Source organism: Vigna angularis, chromosome 1, assembly GCF_016808095.1.
Source record: "Vigna angularis cultivar LongXiaoDou No.4 chromosome 1, ASM1680809v1, whole genome shotgun sequence".
NCBI lineage: Eukaryota > Viridiplantae > Streptophyta > Magnoliopsida > Fabales > Fabaceae > Vigna > Vigna angularis.
In genome coordinates, this window is record NC_068970.1 from 42781919 (window position 1) to 42799427 (window position 17509).

A 17509-nucleotide genomic window follows, 5' to 3' on the forward strand; every position below is an offset into this window, starting at 1 on the left:
TTATATATTTTTATGAGTTAAATATGTTTTTAGTCCCTGAACTATCATGTTATTTTGAGTTTCGTCCCTCTTCGTAAGGTTTGTTCATTTTCATCCTCTTAGTTTGGAAACTCATATTTTTAGTCCTTAAAAAGCAACGGCGTTAGATTTTCTATGAGGTGGCTAACGGTGAGCCACCTGTGATGCCAGCTTCCCTGATAATTGTGTGCCACGTTGCTCTTTTTTTTCTGAAATCAGATTAAGTATGTGTCAGTTGCACTGTTAAGTGTGTGCATTGTATATTTCGTTGAACCTAACTTCGTCATCTCTTACAAATGAGATTTTAATCAAGTGGGTTGTGTATGCAGTTGGGGGCAAACACGAAATCAGATTTGAAGGTTGAAAGAAAGTTGTACATCAGAAGGTTGGAGTTCGTTTTGTTTAGGAGGTAAGTTTATTTAAGTTATACGTTTTGTTTTGGTCTTCTTCGTGGGAATAGAGGGATGGATTGGGGATATAGGTTTTTGGTGGGAATAGTGGGAAGTAAGTTGATATAGGTTATTTATTTTTGTTTTCATTGTTGTAGTGAAATGAAAGGTGACAGTGGAGGAATTGGTTGCACGTGAAGGATCATTGGTTCGGGAATGTCGCAAAGTTGTGGATCCTCTTCTCGGTTACCATCAAAATTGTGTGGTTATAGGGAAACATTATTGCTTTTGAAGGCAAATACTTTGAAGAATAAAGGAAGACTATTTTTTAGATGTAGAAATTGGGCAGTAAGTGACTAAATCCTTTAGTTATTGTGTTGAATTTTTTATTAATGGTGTGTAATTTTAATTGTAGAGTAATTCAAGTTGTAACTACTTTGAATGGGTTTATGAAGGAGTTCCTGAAATTGAAGGAAGCTTTGAAAGAAAACGTAAAGAAGTTGAAGTCTGTTTGGAAAATGAAAAACTTGTTATCTAAGGAAGAAGAACGAGAAGCTAAAGAGGAAATTAGAGCAAGAGAAGAAAGTTGGGAAAATGATATTGTTCTTCTTTGTTTTGTCATGGACATTAACAGTTTTCTTTTGTATTATATTTTTGTTGAAGATGAATTGTAATTAATAGTTATGGTTGAATAAAATTTGGTACTTCAGTTTGTCTCAAAATTATGGTTCATCTTATTAATGTTGTCCTTGTTAAATGTCAAAGCTTGACTTTGAAAAAACACAATGCATATTATGTTGTCCATTAAGAAGTAAAATTTTGAAATTGAATATACCAAAACACAATCCAAACTGTATATAACATAAATTTTTCTTGATAACAATAGCCTTGGCATAAATAAAGTTAGAGGTGAAGAAATTAAAACTGTTCCCTTACCATTATGATAGGTTTGTCCTAATTCATTCCATCATAGTTATGATAGGTTTGTCTCTTGCCAGTAAAATTATACTATTAAATGACTCGAACAAATTATTTATCAACACATCACGTCTAGGATAACTACTGAATGCATGTTTACACCAACATTTAGTTGGAATTGCAAGCAACCAATTATAAGCATCAATGTTAACATTCTTCAACTCACCCATTTTCTTTTCCCACTCCTGTTGAAATGTTGCCTTGGCAGCCCCCATCATAAGGTCTCGAATCAGCACCCCTCCACCAATTTCTTCTTATAATTGTTGTACAGATGCCTTAAGCACAACCTGTGCTCCACTCCATTCAAAATTTCATCAAAAACTATCATTAATCCCTGCAAAAACAATAACATTATGGTCAATATTAAATAATGTGAATGCTACGAAATGAAAAATAGGTAATCACCAAAATGAAATTACCTTTTGTTGATTAGAAATAAAAACCCAACGTTGAAAATGAATGTTACCAATATCACCCAGCAGTAGTGTCAAAAATCATCTCCATGTGTCTTTGCATTCATTTTTAACCACAGCAAAAGCTAGTGGAAAATATTGGTCATTGGGGTCTCTAGCCACTACCACCAACAACTGACCACCATATGTTGTCTTCAGATGACAACCATCTACCCCAATGAAGGGCCTGCAACCTAAAGACTAAATTACAATCCATTGTACACTTGCACTTTTATTTCCAAAAATCTTTCCATATCTGTGTCGTCCAACTAGGGTTTTGACCCTAAATGTTTCCCTGCCTCCTACCTTGCTAGCTATAATAAGAAAACCACATTTGTTTTTACAGGCTACCCTAACTTTGTTGAGATCATTCTTCACAAACTTAACTTCTTTTCCATTTAAAACACTATGCTCCATTAATGCATTTTTAAACTCTTTTAATGAACAGAACTTCATCCCCAATTCGAATTTGAAGCTCTTGTTCATATCATCTCATCTATACTTTCGAAACTTCTCCCTTTTCAACCTCACACCGTCATCATTATCTACACTTGAATCCAATTCATCAGTATTGTATTCTTCATTGATGTCATGTTGTCCAACTTCTTCATTCATTATAAATGAACCTTCCCCAACATTGCTTCTTCTCCTCACAGTTTTCTTCTTCTTTTTCATTCTATTCCACCTATCCAAAACTGGATTAATATTTTTACGATCTTGCTCCACCTATCATTTTGAGTACCAAACCCATCATCATCATTTGCCATTCTTTCTTCTTTACTATCATCCAGAGATTCTACACCTGAAGCTTCTACTTTCCCCTCAACCACATTTCCCCCTTCCTCTTCACCATGAAGATAATCCTGTTCTACAACCATATTAACATTTGAATCTTGTTCCTTACCACCATCACCCTCTTCCTCACCCATTTCAACCTCTTTTACATCCACATTAACATCTGAATCATGTTCCTCACCACCATCACCCTCTTCCTCACCCATTTCAACCTCTTCTACAGCCACATTAACATCTGAATCATGTTCCTCACCACCATCACCCTCTTCCTCACCCATTTCAACCTCTTCTACAGCCACATTAACATCTGAATCTTGTTCCTCACTATCATCACCCTCTTCCTCACCCATTTCAACCTCTTCTACAACCACATTAACCTCCTCTTGTTCGTGACCACCATAATCATGTTCCTTACCACCATAACGCTCTTTCTCAGTCATTTCTTCCTCATGTACATTAACCTCTTCGTGACCCACTTTGGAAACCTCTTCCTCCATCTCATCTATGTGTCCTTCATTTGCCTCTTCACCAAAAGTAAGAAAGTCAACTTCCACTGCCTCACTAGGAACATGTTGCACATAGATTTCAACCTATTCGTTATTCTCCTCTGCATAGTTAGCCAAGTAAAGTGATTCCCTGTCATCACTCAGTATTTTGAGATTATTCATCAGTCTTTGTTTCGACCCCTTCCAGCATAGCTTGAACTATGTATCATACTTGAATTCTTTAACAATTCCCACTACTTCAAAATACGACCAACGATCGGGATCAGCTCCTTTTATCACTTGTATCTTTCCTCCAACATATTGTAGTCCCTTATTGTTAAAAAACTTTCCCATGTGATGCAAACACAATCGAAAACCATTTTACACCTACATTGACACATCAACATTTTATGCCCAAATTCGACCAACCCTAAACGAAAAAGATAACCAAAAAATTACCTTGATTCTTACGTCTTTCTTTCACAACCACCGTTTCTTTGACAACCACTGCAACGAACACCTTCCTTGCTTCCTTGCTTCGAGTAAAACTAATTTTCCTTCAATTGATTCAAGATAACTTAAGAACCCTAATTATTTTCAACGAACAAAAATCCCTAATCTGATTTCAGAAAATAAAACATATGTGGCACATACTTAATCTGATTTTAGAAAAAAATAAAAAAGCAACGTGACACAATTATCAAGGAAGTTGGCATCACAGGTAGCTCACTATTAGCCACCTCATAAAAAACCTAATGTCGTTGTTTTTTAAGGACTAAAAATACGAATTTTCAAACTAAGAGGACGAAAATGAATAAACCTTTCGAAGAAGATCTAAACCCAAAATAGCATGATAGTTCAGGAACTAAAAGCATATTTAACCCTATTTTTATTTTTTATCATTGTTTACTTATTTATATATATATATATATATATATATATATATTATTTATTATCATTTATATTTATTATCAGTGATGATTTATTATAATTTATTACTATTTGTTATCAAATTTATTATAATGTGTATATCTATATAAACTTATCTTTCGTAAAATAAAATTTTAAATAATTATTAAGAAACAGTAAAAAATATTATAATTACTTGTTTTAAATTATTTTTATACACCAACTTTAGAAAACTATAGTTTGTTTAAAAATTTTAATAAATAATTATAATATATAAAAATAGATTAATATCAGAAAAATATTTTAATTTTTTAATGAAAGTGTTATTTTGTAAAATATTAATGAAAAAACAAATTTACATGATCTTATTTTAGTTTAAAAAAACTAATTTTGATATTCTTGTTCAAGTATTTTTTTTATACTTAATTGATAAAAAGTTTTACTTTCCAATAAAAATAAACTCTAAATTCTAAAATTAAAAAATAATAAAAGTCAATTAATAAATAACAAAATAAATTAGATTAAAAATAACAAACATATTATAGAAACATTTCATTTTCGAATAAAAATAAACCATGAATTCAAAACTTAAAAAAAACAGTAATAGTTAATCAATCAATTTATTGATAATAAATAACCGATAAAGTAGAAATAAAAAATAAAAGTGATAGAAAGGCTTCATTGTCGAGTATAGTAAAAGTGGAAATTCGTTATATAATTAATTGTTGTAAAAGTACGTAATTAAAATAATTAAATGAGAAGAATTAAAACAATTTAAAATAATAAATTAATTAGAGATGGGCGGGTAACGCAATCTTCCCCAATTCAAAAAAACCTAATAAGTTTTCTAGGGCTTAGATATGCGTAATGCTAGTTTATTCTATAAACAAGACACTTAATTTGCAAACATACAACAACCACACAGTAGTGGATTATATGAACATGTGTAAAAGTATTCCATTCCAATTACTCGAGCTGGGAAATGTTCAAAGAAAGTGCTCCCACCATTATGTATATCATAAAATGATGAATACATTGTGTTATCTCGATTTTACAAGGCACAACACCCTCCCATTCCAGAAAACATCTATATCTAACAACAAATGAGAAACCCATGTTACAATTTGCACAAAACCAACCCAACTTGATTGATTAAATACATCCTCGTATCTCCAAATAGGCATGCATTCTTATAACAAGCCTGTGCTTCCAAATGGATTGTTCTGTGGGTGAGAAACAGCATTGGGGGGGAATGCTCCAAATCCTGTATCCCCAAAGGGATTTGCTGGGTTCATCAACATATGCTGCTGCTGCTGTTGTGGCTGTGTCTGAGGTTGAAATGGTTGGTAAGGTCCAAAAGGATTTGCTTGATGTTGCATTGCTGCCATTTGAACAGCAGGGGGGGGAGGGACGCTCCTTGATAAAGCAAATGGATCCTGCACTTCAAATGGATTTGGCGCTGCTGCTCCGTATATTGGTTGTTGAGATCTATATGCCGCTTCATCGTATAAGCTATTAAGAGTGAGAGAGTCCAATCCACCAGCCTGACATTCAATCATCAAAGTATGACAAACACAGCTCAATTATATTTCTCATCATTCACTGTGGACCATCTACACTTATGTTCTCTACCCTATGTTCACAGATCAAACGTCTCATTATAAAAGATTCATACCCTCAGTTCCTTCTTGTAATGCATATGTTGAAACAGTGGATTAACACCAAATCTTATGCATCACCAATTTACGCTTTTCAATGGTTAATCGGTTGAATAATGAGATATTATTAGGTTTATCTATGGAAAATATTACCGGTGTAAATAGTTAAAATATTATGGCTTAGAAATCATATAATACATTGATTTTTGGAGCAAGTAATAGAGTGGAAACTAATTTTTTTGTTGATATGAAAGTTCCCTTGTGATCTACATTTAACTTGATGTCCGCTTATGAGCCAACTGTGAATATTTTACGTAGCTTTCGATTGAGAAACTTTTCACAATGATATCAATGCATATTTATATTAACAATCTAGAAAAGTTCAGGTGAAGGACCTACCAATTGTCTCTCATTGGCTGCAGAAATATCAGTACTTGGAGTGCTGACCAGGGCAAGCTCCCATCCAGTTGGATCAAAATCTTTTGTTTGAGCAGAAGTTGAGTTAAAAGCTGATGGAGTGCCTATTAGCACAAAACAGTCACATTTCATAGGATGAAGAAAACAATCCACTAAATGTTGCTAAGCAGCAGCGCCTTTGAGAAGAAGCCAAAAACAAAACTCACCAGTTTCAGTGGGGACTATGGCTAGGGCAAGAGAATTTCTTTCCTCTATGAGGGATGCATCAGGCGCAGTGTCATTCAGTCCCTGCAACAAGGACACAATGAGGAAAATAAATCATAAAAAAACATATACCTTTGGGATCCAAAAGCCTACCAGCAGGTCTCCAGTTTCAAAATTGTTATGAGATGGTGGTGGTGGAGGAGGTGCAGGTTCAGAATCAGAGACAACATTATTGTCAACCGGAACTGGTGGCGGCTCCTGTTCTTCATCAGATGGTTTGGTATCTTCAATTGCAAGAACTTCTGGTCTGTAAGTCAATTGTAGCTGTTGATACAACAGAATAAATTAGTGGCTAGAACTAGAATGTAAAAAAAACATGGAAAAATATACATTGTTGTTCAACAAAAATTCAGCTTAACAAAATCACAACAAAACCAATTTACAAAGGAACTGTGACACCTACGCTCTGCATAAATTAAATAAACAATACTAACCAACGGTTCACTTGGAACTGTAACCACTCGTGGTGCCTCCTTAATGTACTCTTCCATGGTTGTAAGAAAAGATTGTGGAGGCTAGAGAATCAACAATGCAAATAATTATAAGTCTATACAAAAATTGAACAGGAAAAGCTATATAAATCACAGTATGAGATTGCAGTAAGTGTAGAGACATACTTCTCTTAAGGCAGGAAACTGAAAATTCCTAGCAAGTTCCAACCCTTTGCAAACATCGTAGAAATCAGATAGACTTGCTGCCTGCAACAATTTGGGTGTTTTAATACAAGCACCACATGATGAAAGTAAAATGAAAAACCCAAGTATTTATCTTAAAGCAATACAAGCAGCAAAATATCACCTGTTGACCTGCACGTTTGTAAGCTTCAAGGGCTTTGTTAGCTTCGTGTCTGGGCATCTCAAAAAACTACAAGGAAATTATTATTTTTCAGTACATAACAAGTTATTTAAATTTGATACCCATTGCATAAATAAGGATAAGAAAATTTACCTTATCAACAAGATTGATAATGCCATCATTAATAGCACAATAAATCTTAAAGCTCTCTTTCAGTACCTAGAATGAACAAAAGAAGCAAGATCAATATCAAGTTGGTCATCAGTTACATCAGCCCCAAATTAACAACTATTTACTAACAAGGAATCATTTAACAATGATCATAAATTGGCGCCATGCTGTTGCTCGTTTCCTAAACAGACTTTAATAATTGAAACCAGTTCCAACTATCAACAACCTAATATTTATGATAGTCGAAGTCCCAATCATACTTCAAATTCTAATCCAACATTCACATTTTAAATGTTTAATCCATATAAACAGAAATCAAAGAAAAAAAAATTCCATAGGCTCAAGATCAATATGCTGAGAAAAAACTAATATAACATTCTAAAATGTTTATATATTTTATCTGTAAATGCTAATCTGGCTCAATAGAAAGAGGAAATTTAGATAAAGAGACAAAAATGCATATACCAGAGCCAAAGCATATTGTATCACATAATTGCTAACAGCTGCTCCCTCTGGCTGCAAAATCAAGAACATAATCACTTTGTTTTATCAGAAAAATGCACTATTATAAAAATCATTAAAACAAATTGATATAAACTGGTCGACATAAAAGAAAAATAATAGATACATAATTTTACCCGACAACCAACAAGGCGATGCAGCAGCTGCTGCAAAGCAGGCAACTGCTCCAATAGCTCCTCACTATCCAAATCCCTGGTCTTACTGTACCCCTGCTTGAAAGAACAGATATAAACATGAAGATCTTCAAAAACAAAAATATCCAATAAATCCATAACTAAACATATTTAGAAGTTTTTAACGTCAAACAGCATGCAATACAATTTCAATGAAAATGTTCACAATTCCATTAACGTAAATAAAAATATTTTGTTGAATTTCTTCCACTCTAATAAATTAATTTTTTTACTAAGAAAACTAAAAATTACACACTGTTTGAAAATTTCAAAACAAATTTTAATTACCTATGAAGCACCAACCTTAACACCGATAAAGGTACATGACAAATAAAAACATAAGATTCCACAACTCCACATATATGAGCGTGTTTTGACAATTAAATTAAAAATTATATATCAACTTTAAAAGTAAAGTTATTTACGTTTTCAGATGATAATAATCCTCACACAGAATATGAAGAGGGAAATAGGGGTCATTTTACAAAGCATGCTTACAAAATAATCTCCACATAATAAGTTAGATATATTATAGATCCATTTTGTATATGGGCTTGGACCCATCCCTGTGTAATGCTTTGTAAGATATATGTATAAATGTTTCGCAGTTGTGCATATACACCCGAGGGGATTTCTCTCTACATGATATCAAAGTGATGGCTTTTGCCTCTTGTGAGCTTATTTAGCTCAAAAGTTCCTTAAAGAACTAAGATTTCGGAATTTATATGATGACTCTCATTTGTGATAACCAAGTTGCTCTTGATATTGCATTGAATTCAGTATATCACTAGAGTACCATACATATCCAGATAGATTGCTAATTCATCCAAGAAAATATTTTATCAAGACACATTACTACTCATTTTGTTAATTCTAATAATTAGCAAGCAAACATACTCACCAAACCATTGGGAGCCCACATTCATAACATGCTTGGTGCATATGATTTATATATGCTTCAAGTTGAGAGAGAGTTTAGATATATTTTGTATATAGGCTTGGTCCCATCCCTATGTAATGTTTAACATCATATATGTATATGTTCCTCATTTGTGCATATACACACAAGGGGGTTTTATCACATGAATGTTTACCATTTCTCTTTACAAGATGAAACAAATCTCTTAAAAGAACCCCTTTAGTCAAACAAAATAAAATGCTAAGAAAGATCATTTTAAAATAAATTTTATTGTTTGTTTATAATATAATATAAATTGAATTTTTTTAATTATTTTATAGTGTAGGAGAGGCGCTTGGCCAAAAATAGGTGCCGGCTTGATGTCTTAGCCCATTGCCAAGCTATGCCAGACACAAGAAAAAAAAATTTTATCATTTAGAGACATCTATGTCTGTGTCCGAGAGGTGTTGGCCACACAACACGCCCTTGATTTGCCATGCCAGTGCTTCCTGGTAATTAGTCCTTAATATAGGTAACTAGGTAATTAAGTAATTTGCAATGTACAGTGCTCCCTTATAGAAGTCACATTCAAATCCTGGAAATAGCCTTTCTGCTTGCAGGGATAAGGCTGCATCTACACTCCTCAAACCCACCTAGATCTGCTGCCATACACTGTCCTTTAACAATAATGATCACCATGAAAGGAGAAGGCATCCAATCGAATTTTTTTGGTTTGCTGGGATCCAAATTCAAATTTTCTATGGTTTCACAACTACATAATTTGATTAAATTTCTGAAGATCCCCCCACAGATCTCTGATTCTAATAGTAGCCAAATCTTCAAGGACCCAACTAGAAATTTTTATACTATAAAAGCCCAATTACAAACTTTTAAATTGCAAGGACTAACTTGAAAATCAAAAGATGGCAGAGGAACCTACAATTTAAATTGACCTTCAAAAACATTTCAGTATAATTGAAGGATCAAGCGTAATAGAAGCCAGACATAGTTAAGTACACAATGCAGCATTTTAGAAAAGAAGCTTATCCGACAAGGAGGGGTAGCCTACTTTTGGATAAACGGGAGACATCCAGAACAATAAGAAAAAAGGGGGAACAAAGACTTAGAACGCAGAATTGCAGTTCAATCTTTTTCCATATCTGGTATAGCAAATGTAACTCTTAAGTTTGGAATGAAAATACACCTTAAACATACAAAGCATATATACATACAAAGGGCCGCTTCTCCCCAAGTTAAAAGATACCCTAAAATTTTCTATGAACCCAAAATAGATCATGCACATCATAGTTAGGCACTCAATTGCACTGTCTGTGTCACCAACACACTGATCACTCCAACGTATCTGTCGAGGACATATCTAACACAAATAGTCTACAGATATGTATTTGTACCATGTCAATAACTAAAAAATGCAGATAAGATATCATGCACAATATGAATATCAGCCAAGGCACAATACGCATATCAGCCAATATGCATGCATAACAGTTGTAAAATAAAAATAGATAGTAACGCATAATAACTTTTAAATGCTCAATTCACATAACAGTTTTAAAATGCACAATATTTATAACAACTTTAAAATCAGAAAAGATAATTGTGGTTTTGAGGGATATATTTTCTTTCTTTTTTGAAATTGAGAGAAAACAATATAGTGGGTAGATAGCCAGAGATACAATAACGACCTTAAAGACATTCTTATATACGTGAAATGTCACTTTCAGTTTTCTATTAATGTGTACGGCAAGTGAAAATTATTTGATGCCATGGGCAGCCATGAAAACTATTTGAAGCAATGTCTGTCAAATTGTTTATTCTTCTGGAACCTGTTTGAAGCAGTGCAAGATGGAAAACTATTTGATGCCGATTGGTGCTTGTATTCAATTTTCTATTCTTGTTACGGTTTACAAGGGAGAGCTTGACACAATCCTAAGGTATTTCTCTTTCTTTTGTAGACAAATTTTTTTATTCTTTCGTACTACTTTCCTATTATTTATTTTATTCACTTTTAAACAAACAATATTTATTTATGATAACTTGGTGAGTAAAGAAAACATCAACAACAATACCAATGTATTCTAGTTCTAACTCAGAAATTCTAAGTTCCTTTCAAAAAGATGTTCAACTTGTTTATACTCCTTTATGGGCTTATGTTAGTTTATTAGACAGTCGAATAGAAGGAGGGGAAAACAAGAGATGGTCTTGTAACTTTTGTTAAAAAACTGATTAAGGTCTTATTCTAGAGTAAAGGCCTATTTATTGAAAATTTATGGGTCTGGAATTGGTATGTGCTCAAATTCCAATGATAAATATTTGATAGAATTGATTATTGAATTGGCTAAAAATAGAGTTAAACCCGAACATGTTCCCTTATCCACTAAAGATAACCAAAACTTCATTGAAAAAAAAAAAAAAGAGTGGTCCTCTAGAAAGGGCATTGGACTTATAAGATAGAGAAAATCTCAAAGCTCTCATAGCTAGAATGTTCTATTCTACTAGGTTTCCTTAAAACCCTCAAAGAAACATATATTATGTAAATTCATATTTGTTTGACGCAAATCATAATCTTAGTGGTTTTCTTCCTATAAGATACAATGCTTTGAGGACAACACTATTACATCAAGAGAAAGCACGTGTCTGAAGGTTACTTAAACTAATTAAATCAACATGGAACAAAAGAAGAGTCAGCACAACCTTTGATGGATGAACAGATTCCCTAAGACCTTTAATTAATTTTATGGCCACTTGTGAGGAGGTTCCCATTTTTTTTTCAAAAGTTCTTGATGCTTCTACTTAAATAAAACTAAGCATTAAATTTATTTCCTAGATTCTTTTGGACACCTTGTGTTGTGTACACACTGAGTTTTGCGGTGAAGAACATATGTGTAGCAAAGTATATTGAAAGAAATAATGTCATTTATGGTTAATTAAGCTGGATTACAGATATGACTAATGATAATTCTTTTATTAGGAACTTTATCACAAACCACTCCACTAGATTGGCTATTTTAACCATTTGAATTTATTTGTTGTTGTGGATACACAATCGGCATCTCTTATAGTTCTTTTGGACACCTTATGTTGTGTACACACTGAGTTTTGCCTTGAAGAACATATATGTAGCAAAGTATATTGAAAGAAATAATGTCATTTATGGTGAATGAAGCTGGATTACAGAAATGACTAATGATAATTCTTTTATTAGAAACTTTATCACAAACCACTCCACTTATTTTAACCATTTGAATTTACTTGTTGTGGATACACAATTGTCATCTCTTATAATGATGATGAGAAGATTTTAAATTTGGACAAATTTTGCAATTCATGGTTATTGGAGAAGAATAGACTTCTTATAGAAAGGATGATATGGGCAAGGTTTAAGCTCTTAAAGACTTTGTTTTGAATGATGTGTGATAAAACAAAATTGCATATAACTTTAGCTTTGGTTGAGCCTAGCCTATCTATGACATCCTCATTTGGTCTCTGAGATGTGGGAAATACAATACAAAAGTGAAGACATGTATATAGGAAAGAAGAAGAAGAAAATGATACATCAACATTTTATGAAGTTTATAATGTACTCAAAGCTAGGTAGACTAAAAGTTGCACTCCTTTCATTTGCATGGCGCAGTCCTTGAATCCTAGGAAAATTTATCCTATCAATACTCATCTTTTTAATAATTCATATGTAAATAATTGGAAAGTTACTAATTTTTTTATAGTATAAAGTTTTTTCTCAATTTGTATTTATTGGTACTAGAGAAGAATGGCATCAAGAGACTTCAAATAGGATCCCCAACATGAGGAGGAAGAGAATTCTAGGGAGAGGAATAAGTGTTTGAAAAAGTTTTTCACAACTCATGAGGATAGGCAAGAGGTTGCCCTTGAATATGCTGACTTCTCTAAAAACAAAAGAATTTAATTCTTTTAACTCAATTGAACATAGGTGGATATTCTATCCTAAATCTTGGTGGGTGATGCATGGTTCTTCTACACCTCTCCTTCAAAAGCTAGCATTGAAGCTCATTGTGCAATATTGCACATCATCTCATGGCGAAAAAAATTGGAGTACCTATTCATTCCTTAACTCAATGAAAAGAAAAATTGAATTCTAAATGAGTAGAAAACTTGGTTTATGTGCATACTAATTTGTGACTTTTGGCTAGGAGATGTGAAGAATACAACCAGGGGAACACTAAGAAGTGGCACATTACTGGAGATGTACGGAATGGTATTTATGATGTTAGAAACCTCAGAATGGCAGTATTTTCTAGATATGGACAATGATGCTCAAGGAGGGGATGAAATTGATACTATTCCTATTTCAACGCAATAGACAATTAGTAGTGATTTACAATATCTATTTTATATTGAGCAATGTTTAAAACTATAATTTGTCACTTCAAGTTCATATATACATTTGAGCTTAGTATATTTAGTATGTTCAAATTGAATAATATTTAGTAATGGTTTTCAATTTTAGTATGGTTTTTAAAAAATTACAATATCATTTATTTTATTTTGTTAATTATCTATATGTGTGTGTGTGTGTATCTAAACATCATATCCTATATTTTTCAAGATGTTACAACTAGACATATTTGATACGCGTTATATTGTATCATGTTTGTGCATCATAGCACAATGGAAATAAAGAGAAAGAGTTATCTTATTGCTTGACTGAAAAATGAATAGAACAAGCAGAAAAATCTCTCTTCCAATGGTTTCGCCTTACAACCACAGTTTTGTTTACCCAACGTTAACAAATTTAAAATCCACTCCCTTCTACACTCCTTCTATTTAAGCCGAATCCCTGTCCCTCCAAGTTCCAACCTCTCTAACTAATGATACTGAGAATCCTCTAAAACATGCATGAAATACACACACACAAAGGACTTCTTTCTTGCCAAAAACTTGCAGTTTCTAGATAAATATTTCAAGGGTAACAGATACACCAAATAGTAAACCAAGAATCCACAACTATCAAAATACCGCAGAACAAGTTGGCTACTATTTCTGAACTAGACCAGCAAAAGCTACATATTACTAGTTATCCCAAAAGAGTATGATAGATGTTTATTGATATTACCTTCTCCTGCCCTTGGGCAGGTTTGGGTAGACGCTCAGCTTCAATATCATACTTCAGAATCCGAAAACATTCAAGTCTTTCTTCTAAAAATAGTGCATAAGTACGTACCCAGGCAGAGCAATCCCAAGCTGCAAGCAAATAAAATCATACAGGCAAAAAGTTATATAGTGCAGTCAGAAACTTAACTTAAGCCCATATGAAAGTTAAAGAACAAAATACAAAGATGATATGGTAAAAAAAAATAACCAATTGGGCTAGAATCATCCTTGAAATTCGAAAGTTGGAGAATCCGTCCTCTTTGTGAGAAATTAAGAAGTTCTTCTCTAAAAGTAGGATCACCCTCTCTCAATAACCTATGGATGACTATCAGTGTTTTCAATGCCACCTGTGAACAAGCCAGGTAAGTGAAACAAAACCTTTCGTACATCTACATCTATATTTACTTATATATGCACTATATAATAACAATGAGAAACCGATATTAAAAATACAGATACAGAAAACATATTTTATGCTCAAAGTTGACATTTCTTAGACCTAGGCATAAATTGAGTAAATATTAGACGCTCGATTGATAAATCAATAATGAAAACATCTTAAGAAAAATAACTAAACCATGTTGGTGGTATTTAGAACTTCCATTACATTACAAGAATTTCCCATGTTTTTAAACAATAACTGGAAGAGAGAGAGAGAGAGAGAGAGAGAGAGAGAGAGAGAAATAATGGTCATTTTGTTTGATGGAATACTATTCTCTCCCAGACAACTATAGAAATTAACTACTAATCGGGTAAAAAAATGTTTTCAACATTTCCATCACAGAAGTTTAATAAGAGGAACAGAATAAGGTGGCATTTACTTAGTTATTAGTGAAAACTAATCAACTAAAAATGAAAATTAGAAAAGAAACAACAAAGCAAATTCTGAGACTCGGATCACTGCTTGCTTGATCCTTCAATAAAATGTGAGAAATGCAGACACTGACAACCTCCCACAATGATGGGAAATAGTGAATACAATTTCTTGGCACACAATAATAAACTTATAAGAGAAACCTATCAAACCAGAGCATAGCAAATTAACAAAACATAAGGAAGTGCAGTTGTTAGCGGTAATAAGAAAAAAAAATAAGAACTGGAATCATCAAACAATTGGATCAACTAACACATCTTCAATCAAAATGGGTTTGAATTCAATCCTTCATCAAAAGAATTCTTTCAGTATATGGTATCATGTAGGCCACGTGCCACAAGTCATCATCGAAATTCAGAAATAGCACAATTAGAGTGGGGGATCCAAATACGATTAGGTTCACATTCATGCAATTTCACATCATGAATCCGAATAAGAATTTAAAAGCGATGAACTACTTCCAAAGTTTGTATCACATCTTCTGACACCAATCTCTATTTTCTCTTTTCCTACCAAAAGGAATAGAAAAACCAAGAAATGCCGCAAGCCTAACAACATCAATCCATAAAGTAAATAAACAATCCAAGCCCAAGAACGTACAAACAAACAATTCACCGAAAACTCAAACAAAATCAAATTGTACATCAAATCAAGTGATCAGATGAACTTTGTCTAAACATCACTATTATCATCAATCCTACCGTCCAATTGCGCGTCTTTGCCAACCGCCGGGAAAGGGCGTGAATACAGTAAGCAACATCAGCCCTAGGTCGAACAGCAGACGTGGCAAACAGAATCTCTACAACAAACCCGTAAAAAGATTCAATATCATGAACATCATCTCTCCATACCAAACCAAAAAGAAGATCAAATAAATTCGGATCTGAGACCCACAAATCACTCACTTCTGAGGTGCCTCTCTTTGGGGGGACACTCGACGTGGTTCGTAGCTTTGACTATGGCAACATCCAAATCCTAAAATTGGGAACGAAAATCAAACATGCACCCCCAAATAGGCAAAATTGATAGGAAAAAAGCAAAGAAAGATCCTATCTTTGGAAAGAGGGATTACCGCGTAATCGCTATTGACATGGGCAAGACCCACTTTGGTGGTGTCCTTGATCGCACCGTAGGCTCTCCTCCAAGACTGAAGCGTACCCATCTCCGATCTCTCGAGTTTCTCTCTCTAACGCGTGGTGGGTGTCGATCAAGAGAGAGAAAGTAACGAACTTCGATCGGAGAAATCCGTAAGACTCAGCGCAAGTGAAGAATCAAATCCAGTTCCGACAACCTTGGCTTTTTGCGGCCCCTCTTTCGCTGTGAATCATCATCGGTTTTTTTTATCTTTTTCTTTTTTAATAACTTTCTTTTTTTTATAATTATTATTTTATTTTATTTTATGATAACGATGATTATATAGTATTATTAGCAAGGGTCGGTGTCCGCAATAATTAGTATTTAGTTAATGTTAACTATTTGCAATGAAGGACATTGAAATTTGAATATGTATATGTGTGTCATGAAACTAAATTTTGGTTAATGAAAGGTGCAGAAGTAAATTTGTGGTTGGCCTCACTCCACAATCACAACAGAAGTGCTAATTAAGGAATGGCTATCTCCAACTCCAAATTATTCAGATTATCCAACTACAGATATATCATTTCTTTTTTAAATTTTGGGATTTTATTAAATTTTAAAAGATCTAAAATATTGCACTTTTTAAAAATTAAAGGATTTGATTGGACTTTTATTAGAAGAGAGACTAAATCAAATTAATAAATAATAGCACTCAAGAGGTAATTAAGTCCAACTTTTCCAATTAGTTTCGACTATTCAAAGTTCATCAATCTTCATTGAAAACAAAATGTTTATTCCATTTTATATTTAATTTAACTAAAAAGCATTTTAAAAATTAATATAACAAAGTTGAATTTTTAATTACAATGTTTTAATATAATATGAATAAAAGAATGAAGAGCATTACCAAGTTCAAGTTTTATAAATGAAAAAGATATTATATCATAAAAAACTTTGAAGTTCACATTCACTCATTCATTCATTCATTCAGGGGATGCTGACAAGGGATCGGACTGACTTGACAATTCAAATAAGATACAAAGTTTGACTGTCATCGATAAATACAAACTAAATTATAGAATTTCATAATTTAAAGAAAATATATATAATTTTAATTATTTGATTTATTATGTATAAAAAATAATTTTAATTTCTTTACTTTTTATCTTTTATTTTGATGAAGATTATTTCAATTATTAATAAATAAAAAATTATGTAATATTAAATATATTTAATAATTAAATCATCATTTAATAATATCATTTTCTTTATTTTTCTATCAAAACTTATAATAACTTTCAATTGATGTTGACATGAAAATATAGTATTTTTTATACTATTTTCATTAATATCACTTAAAAAGCTCTCTTAACTCATATATTAAAGAATTTGAGTTAAAGATTGGTTGAAAGTTTCCTCATTTGATAATAAAAATATATTTAATGAACGTTTTTTAGAAAAAGAAAAAAATAGTGGGATTGAT

The 17509-nt window shown here is 32.7% G+C and overlaps 2 protein-coding genes across 2 annotated transcripts; both read right to left on the reverse strand.

Moving 5' to 3' along the window:
• Positions 1-1614: 1614 nt before the first annotated feature.
• LOC108319683 (uncharacterized) lies at positions 1615-3129 on the reverse strand. The gene is made up of 2 exons (XM_017550906.1): positions 2551-3129; positions 1615-1719 (listed from the first exon to the last, which is right to left on the reverse strand). The coding sequence occupies exons 1-2, from the start codon at positions 3127-3129 to the stop codon at positions 1615-1617; spliced, it is 684 nt and encodes a 227-aa protein (XP_017406395.1).
• Positions 3130-4969: 1840 nt separating this feature from the next.
• Positions 4970-16324, reverse strand: LOC108319726 (putative clathrin assembly protein At2g01600). Its single transcript, XM_017550962.2, has 15 exons — positions 16022-16324; positions 15855-15924; positions 15651-15748; positions 14284-14422; positions 14038-14165; positions 7970-8062; positions 7797-7847; positions 7314-7379; positions 7164-7229; positions 6983-7063; positions 6800-6880; positions 6459-6629; positions 6308-6389; positions 6084-6205; positions 4970-5570 (listed from the first exon to the last, which is right to left on the reverse strand). The coding sequence occupies exons 1-15, from the start codon at positions 16109-16111 to the stop codon at positions 5217-5219; spliced, it is 1692 nt and encodes a 563-aa protein (XP_017406451.1). The 5' UTR covers positions 16112-16324; the 3' UTR covers positions 4970-5216.
• Positions 16325-17509: the final 1185 nt, after the last annotated feature.